At 30.9% G+C, this 7632-nt stretch overlaps 1 protein-coding gene and 1 pseudogene across 8 annotated transcripts in view; one reads left to right on the top strand and one right to left on the bottom strand.

Moving 5' to 3' along the window:
* PPIG (peptidylprolyl isomerase G) overlaps window positions 1–7632 on the top strand; it is a 47238-nt gene that overhangs the window by 14956 nt on the left and 24650 nt on the right. For 6 of the 8 annotated variants that reach the window (XM_011358056.2, XM_011358036.2, XM_011358070.2 and 3 more), the window contains 3 exons: window positions 2742–2829; window positions 7042–7071; window positions 7161–7300. In XM_011358056.2, coding sequence (XP_011356358.1) covers window positions 2742–2829; window positions 7042–7071; window positions 7161–7300 — 258 coding nt within the window. Of the gene's footprint in view, window positions 1–32; window positions 183–835; window positions 881–2741; window positions 2830–7041; window positions 7072–7160; window positions 7301–7632 lie in introns of those variants that run through there. The other 2 variants (XM_023529671.1, XM_011358043.2) reach the window with 2 other exon arrangements.
* LOC111739800 lies at window positions 3608–3726 on the bottom strand (annotated as a pseudogene).

Raw genomic sequence — 7632 nt, 5'->3', positions numbered from 1 at the left:
CATTAATTTTACTTTAATATTATTTCTTTTATTTCCTTTCTACTGTATGGCCTACTAATTTTTCTTCTTTATAGGGGAAAAGGGGACAGGGAAATCAACTCAGAAGCCATTACATTATAAGAGTTGTCTGTTTCACAGAGTTGTCAAAGATTTTATGGTTCAAGGTGGTGACTTCAGTGAAGGTAAGACTTAGTCTCCCACAAAAGAAAATCATACATTCTTTGTTAAATACCATAGATCTCAAAGTTAGACAAGTCTTAGAAGTAAGACAAGTCTTAGAAGTACTAGCCCAGTTTTCTTTTCACCTCACTTAGTTTTTCATCGATTAGAAATACTCATAGAAACATAAAAAAGGAAGCATAGGAAATAATTTCATCTTTAATGCGTGAATTAATTTCAGAAATTTGCTTCTGGATAAAAAGAAATACTGTATTTGTCTTTTAGTAACCAATCACTACATGTCTCTGATATTGTCACAGCTAGTAATTTTTAACTACAATATAAGTTTTACCTATACTTTATTATAAAACATTGGAATTGTATTTTAAAGAAATTTTGAAAAAAGGTTATTTCTGTTGAAAACCTACATAATCATCATTAGAATCTGAATGTTCTTTTTTTCACATAACTTAAAAGACTGTCATATTCATATTATTTATCGAATATAAGGGAAAGAAGGTAATTTGAGTTTTTGTCAGTATGATTTGCTGTGAACTTTTGAGTATTGATGAAAGTTATTCGAGTACCAGCTTTCTAAGAAGTATTTTGTTTAGGTAGCATCTTCAAAGAGATTACTATTTTGGGAGTTCTAAGAGTCCATGTTTTTCATTCTTAGGAAATGGACGAGGAGGGGAATCTATTTATGGAGGATTTTTTGAAGGTAAAAACGTTTACTTTTAAATTGTGTTTTTAATGTTTTCTATTTTGATTTTTTTTTTGAATCGATAAGATTATTCATTGAACAGTATACTGATATTCACCTATCTTCAACTAATCTGAAGGTTAATTTTCTTGTTCAATTTTCCCATCATCATTTATCGAAGAAACTGTCTTTTCCCCCATTGTCTATTCTTAACCTTCTTTGTCATTGATCAGTTGGCAGTATAAGCATAGGTTTATTTCTGGACTCTTTTCTGTTCCATCAATCTTTGTGTTTGCCAGTTCGGTACTATTTTGATTACTATGAAATCAAGGAGCTTGATACCTCCATCCTTATTCTTCCTCAAGGTTGCACTGGCTATTTGGAGTCTTTTGTGACTCCATACACATTTGGGGATTATTTTTTCTAGTTCTGTGAGAAATGCCATTGGTATTTTGATAGGGATTACATTGAACCTATAGGTTGCTTTGGGTAGTACGGACATTTTAACAATATTAATTCTTCCGATCCATGAGCATGGTATATTTTTCCATTTTGTGTTGTCTTCAACTTCTTTTAGAGTATAGGTTTTTCAGCTTCTTGGTTAAATTTATTCCTATTTTATGCTTTTTGATGCAGTTGGAAATGGGATTCTTTTTTTAATTTCTCTTTCTGATAATTTGTTATTAGTGTATAAGTACACAACATATTTCTGTATATTAATTTTTGTGCCCTACAACTTTACTGAATTCATTCATTAGTTCTGATAGTATTTTTGGTGGAGTCTTTAGGGTTTTCTATATTTGGATCATGCCATCTGCAGAGTTTTACTTCTTCCTTTCCAATTTGGATGCCTTTTATTTCTTGTCTGATTCCTGTGGCTAGGACTCCCAATACTGTGTTGAATAAAAATGGCAAGACCAAACATCTAAGTCTTATTCCCGATCTTAGAGGAAAAGCTTTCAGCTTTTTAAATCACTAATCATGATGTTAGCTGTGAGTTTGTCACATATGGCTTTTTTTTTTACATTGAGGTGTGTTCACTCTATACCCACTTCATTGAAAGTTTTTATCATAAATGGATATTGAATGGTCTTAATCTTTATTAAAGGAGATTCAGCAATATTTCCTATTAATATCTACATTTTTAGTGGGTCCGTTTTTCTATGAAGATTTTTAAAAACTCTCTTTGATATTCTAAAATTTGACTAGTATGTTTTCCCTAAATTTAACTTCTCTCTGGAATTTTTTGTTGATATGAATATCATTTGAAAGACTATAAATATGTGATTGTGGAAATAATTTCATATTTCCCATCTTTCACTTTTGGAATTCACTGAAATTTTGTTTCACATTCTACTTGCTTTGTTCTCATTCTAATCCAAGATTGGGAGGCAGGCTGCTCTCTTTGCAGTAAGTGATGCTTTGGCAGAAATTAAGTTAATGAGTGCCTCTCTGTGCTCAGAATAATATGTGCCCTTTTGTGCTCGAAAATGAAACAAATGAAATATAAAAGAATCTTATCTGAATTATTTCTCTTGCTTTTTAGGAGAGTTTCATTTTTTGTTTAAATAAGCAAAGAAAGTTGTATTATCTTTTCCAAAAAATAAAAGACACATGTAAATGGAAAGAAAGGAGTTTAATAGAGTATTTTGGATTTTATAGCAAGGGTTTGAAAAATAGAAATATTTTAACTTGAAAAGGTAGGAGAGAGACTTGGTTAATATTGATTCTTTCTTCTTTATCCTGACTTTTATCTAAATTTCATCTGGCACTAAAGAGCACATGATATGAACACAAGATATGAAGAAAAGTCAAGATGACTTTTTTGGGAGAGTTTATTTATGCCTGTAATGTAATTGAAAACTTTGCTTCTCTATAGATGAGAGTTTTGCTGTTAAACACAACAAAGAATTTCTCTTGTCAATGGCCAACAGAGGAAAGGATACAAATGGTTCACAGTTCTTTATGTAAGTGTTTGTGATCTGATTATTTAAAATATTCTTCTTTTGGTGCATTGTTTCTTCGTGTGCCTGCCATCGATCACTAAGAAATAGAAGAGAGACCCATAAGGGGAAGAATTTTTGAAGGAGGGAGAACAAAGAATTATTGAAGAGAGGAAAATTGTTGAAAGGGTAGTTGAACTGTACTGCTAAACTTCTCAAATGATGAAAACTTGTCAAGAGGATACAGGAGCCATCTTAAAGGAGTGGGGTTCCCACTGGTCAAATTAGGACAGTTTTGACCATCAAAATAATGATAATATCAGGTTATCAAATAAAACAGGAATCCATACAGATAAAAATAATAAATGAATGAATAACATGGAAAAAGGAAAGGCTGTTCCTTGATAGAATGTCAACTAATAAATGTAAAAGGAATGATAGAATTAGAAAAATCGTCATTTTACAATCATCTTAATAGTAATTGATTCAGGAAAGAATTATCTATGGATGGTCAATTTAGAGGGCATCCTTTTAACAAGGAACAGGATATTTACATTGAATAGCTCTCTGTAAATAATTATAGAATAAAATACAGTCGATCCTCATTATTCAAAGATTCTATACTTGTGAATTTGCGTATTTACTAAAATATATTTGTAACCCCAAAGTCAATAGTGCTAATGTTTTCCAATTTTTTTTTTTTTTTAATAAATTTTATTTTTCAGGTGAGGCAACCCTTGGTTGACCTCACAGATTGCAAGGACCTTGTCAGCTTACAGCCCCTTATTTTTTTATTTTTTTATGCCTACAGCACCTGGACTTCCTAGGTGATTTCCCATCCAAGTACTAAACAGGCCCGACCCTGCTTAGCTTCCGAGATCAGATGGGATCGGGCTTGTTCAGGGTAACATGGCCATAGACTTGTTTTCCAATTCTAACTACCAAAAAAATTGTAATGAGGGCTCTTGTCAGCAATGCATATTTTTTATTGTGACCTGTAAGTACAGATTTGCTCCCTTCTTCAAGAGCCTTAAACTCTCCTGGTCTCAGAAGAACTTAATCTGTCAGCACTGTATGTATTATTCTAGTGTTTTCTTATTCAGTATTTGTAACTCTCTTCTTCATAATGAAAAACCTGGCTCCCGTTATCTTCAAAATTTCTTCTTTGTTGAATTCTAAAATAAAAAATTGCTATCCTTTACACTGTGAAAAGTATCCTATAAACTAGAGTTCACTATTTAATTATGGTTATTTTTGTCTATCGACAGAGGGTATGTAGTTAAAATGCCATGCATAAAAGTTACTTGGATTAGTATTTTTTTAGTGTGAATTTTACGTGATTTTGTGACTCAACACACTATATATAATGTTTATTCTTTTTCACTTAACAATATATCCTGGAAATCCCTTTATATTTGTTCATAGAGATCTTTCTCATTCTTTTTTGCAGCTGCATAGTACTCTATTCTGTATATGTACTGTAATGTATGGTCTTTCTGATCTTTAAATGAAAACAGCTTTATCAAGTTTGTTGTAGAAAAATTAGACCACACAAATAGAAGAAAAACAATCCCATTCCCAGAGTATCTTTCTATCTAATAAAAATGTAGATGGAGTGTTGCATATTCTCTCTATAATCAACTTTCAGATAAAATATAAATTCTTCTGCACATCACTAAATATTAACTTTTTAATAGCTCCATGTTAATCCATTGTTTAAATGTACTGTGCTTTATTTAATTAACCTAATTTTTGAACATTTGTTTTGGTTCCCATTTTTCAAACTGCTGCGATGAGCATTGTTGTGCCTATTTGATGCATTTTAATAATTTCTTTTATATAAGTTGATAGTTTACTTACCGAATTGTTTATACATTTTAAGCCTTTCTATATATATTGCTTCATTTACTTCAAAAAGGAAGTATAGTTTAGTATCAACAGTAAGTGCCAATTTAACCAGATCCTTAACAACACTATTATCATTATTTTTCCTTTAAGTAAAATCCTTCCTATGCTAACCAAAACCCTTGTTAAGTTTATATAATGTTTCAAGTATATTCTCTGAATCTTCTCTCTATTTCTTCTTACCTCTTTTTGTTTCTAATAACCCTTCTTTACTTGTCCTGTGTTCTATTTTTGTAAAGGAAACTTCAGTTTTTAATCTTAAAAAAATGTTTTTATCTTGGTAAGATATATAAAATTTGCCATTTTAACCATTTGTAAGTGTACAATTCAGTGGTATTATATTTAGAGTGCTGTATGAAACTAATAAAATAATATTAAATGTCAACTAATGAACAAATAAATTTTTTATTAAAAATTATTGGGAAGACATTGATTGAAAAATAAAATGGTTTTAAAAATTTCTAGAACTATTTCCAAAACTATTTAACCATCTCAGAGATGAACCATTTCCCTTTTCCCTAACCCCTGGTAACCTCTATTCTACTTTCTGTCTCTAAGATTTGCCTATTCCAATTATAGAAGTGGAATTATATATTTGTTCTGTTGTGTCTGGCTTATTTCACTTGGCATGTTTTTGAGGTTCATCCATGTTGTAGCATGTGTCAAAACTTCATCCCTTTTTATGGCTGAATATCAGCTTCATTATATATACATACCACATTTTGTTTATCCAGATTCATCTGTGGTGGACATTTGTGTTGTCATCACCTTTTGGCTATTGTGAATAATATTGCACAAAGCACTGGCATACATATTTGTTTGAGTCTCTGTTTTCATTTTTTTTTGGATATATACCTGGAAGTAGAATTGTTGGATCATATGGTAATTATGGTTAACTCTTTGGAGAGCCACCAAACTGTTTTCCACAATGGAAAACATTTTACATTCCTACTAAGACTGTGCAAGAGTTCCCATTTTTCCATATTCTCATCAACATACTTTTTCACCAATCTGAGAATGACCATGAAAGCACTATAAGTATTGCTTTAGGGGTTACAGACAAATTCTAGTCAGCAAGAGAACTTGCAGATTTGGAGTCTGTGAAGGGGGATCGACTATATCTAGATGTGAATTATACATGTACGCTGCATGTAACATGTAATACAAATATATGGTTTACACCTAGGTTTTCCTATTTCTAGGTGATTTTAGCAAGTTTAAGTGAGCATAGCTGTTAAACCGAGAAAAAATATGTTATTAGTTTTAAAAGTAAGATGAATTTTAAAAAATACATGTACTTGTTAGAATTTTTCTTGTAGTATTTGTGTGTACTTTAACCAAAGGTTAATGTCTTCTTTGATAAGATTTTTTAAAATAATAACTCTTATACAATGTCCATCTTCATTGTAATATACAAATATATCCTAGGAACTACTTAAGTAGCAGCCTTAACTACAAAGCTTTAAGGCTGATATGGAGAAAAAAGGATGTTTTAAATTACTTTGTTTGTAAAAAAGTACTTTTTACTTATTTGGGGTTTTATCCAAAGTTTTACTAGAGATCTCTTTCTTCAACGTGATGTTTATGTCAGGGGTAACAAACTCAAAGGGCTATAGCAAGTAATATAAGCAAATAAAGCCTGCTGGGACAAGAAACTAAACTATTAACTCTTGTATTAAAGAAGACTCTCAGCCTGACCAGTTATTACCATGTGCCAGGTGCTACATCTTCCAGGTTTCTAAAAGGTCCGAAATCTGGATTTTTATGTAAAAGTATTCAAAATTTTAAATGTTTGCAGCTAATTTAAAAATGTATGAATATGGATCATTTCTGTTCAGGTTCAACAGAAATTGTATGAGGGTTATCAGATTATGATCTGTGCTTTTAACTGTTTAAAATGTTAAGATTGAAAACACTATCGTTAAACCCATAAACCAGTGGAATGGTTCGATAAATCATGGTATGTCCATATAGTAGAACATTATACAACCATGAATATTCAATAAGAACCCAGTCACATGCAAGAAATAAAGATGGATAGAAATAACACCAAAATGTCAACGTCAGCATTAATCACATGTAAGTTTTGAACAATGCGTAGGTATTTTATAAACAGAACAAGTTTTTGAAAATTTATTGTGTGAAAAGCATCTTGCATATTATTCTACTTAAGGTTAATGTTAATAAAATTCTATTATGTTTAAGATATCATATGATTTCTTTGTTTGCAACTTTGTTTCCAATGCAGTTATTTTCTTTTCCTTTTTAGAGATGCTAACTTTGTTTTTCTCTGACTTTGTTTTTCTTCTTCTGCCTGATGATTTCCAAAAGAACAACGAAACCAACTCCTCATTTAGATGGGTAAAAATTATTTTAATTTATTTTATAACCTACTTTAAATTAATTTAAAATAAGAAGCTTTTTTTAATTATCTGTACTTGACTCTTTAGGCATCATGTTGTTTTTGGGCAAGTGATTTCTGGTCAAGAAGTTGTGAGAGAGATAGAAAACCAGAAAACAGATGCAGCTAGCAAACCATTTGCTGAGGTGCGGATACTCAGTTGTGGAGAGCTAATTCCCAAATCTAAAGGTAAGAACAAGTACATATTTCTGATAATTCTTATGCCTACAAAACAAGTAAGGACACTTAATAGTTGGCATGAAATTCACACTAAAGTGAATAATTATAAGGTTTTTGTGTTTTTAATATAGTGTTTTTTAAATGTGTTTTCATACTGTGTACATTTCTTGTTATTAATCTGCAGTAATTTATCCATCCGCTTCCACTTTGTTTTAGGTTTTTTTTAGAAAACTGTAGTTGTCTAAATAACATGGAATATAAATACTCTTCTAGGGAAAAACACAATGGAAAGAAGATGACAATCAAAGAAAATAACATAGACTAAGAAACTTTAGAGGAAT

This window comes from Pteropus vampyrus, unplaced genomic scaffold (genome assembly GCF_000151845.1).
Source record: "Pteropus vampyrus isolate Shadow unplaced genomic scaffold, Pvam_2.0 Scaffold2, whole genome shotgun sequence".
NCBI classification, from domain to species: Eukaryota; Metazoa; Chordata; class Mammalia; order Chiroptera; family Pteropodidae; genus Pteropus; species Pteropus vampyrus.
The sequence above is the reverse complement of the archived record's forward strand: the minus strand, read 5'-3'. Positions and strand labels throughout refer to the sequence as shown.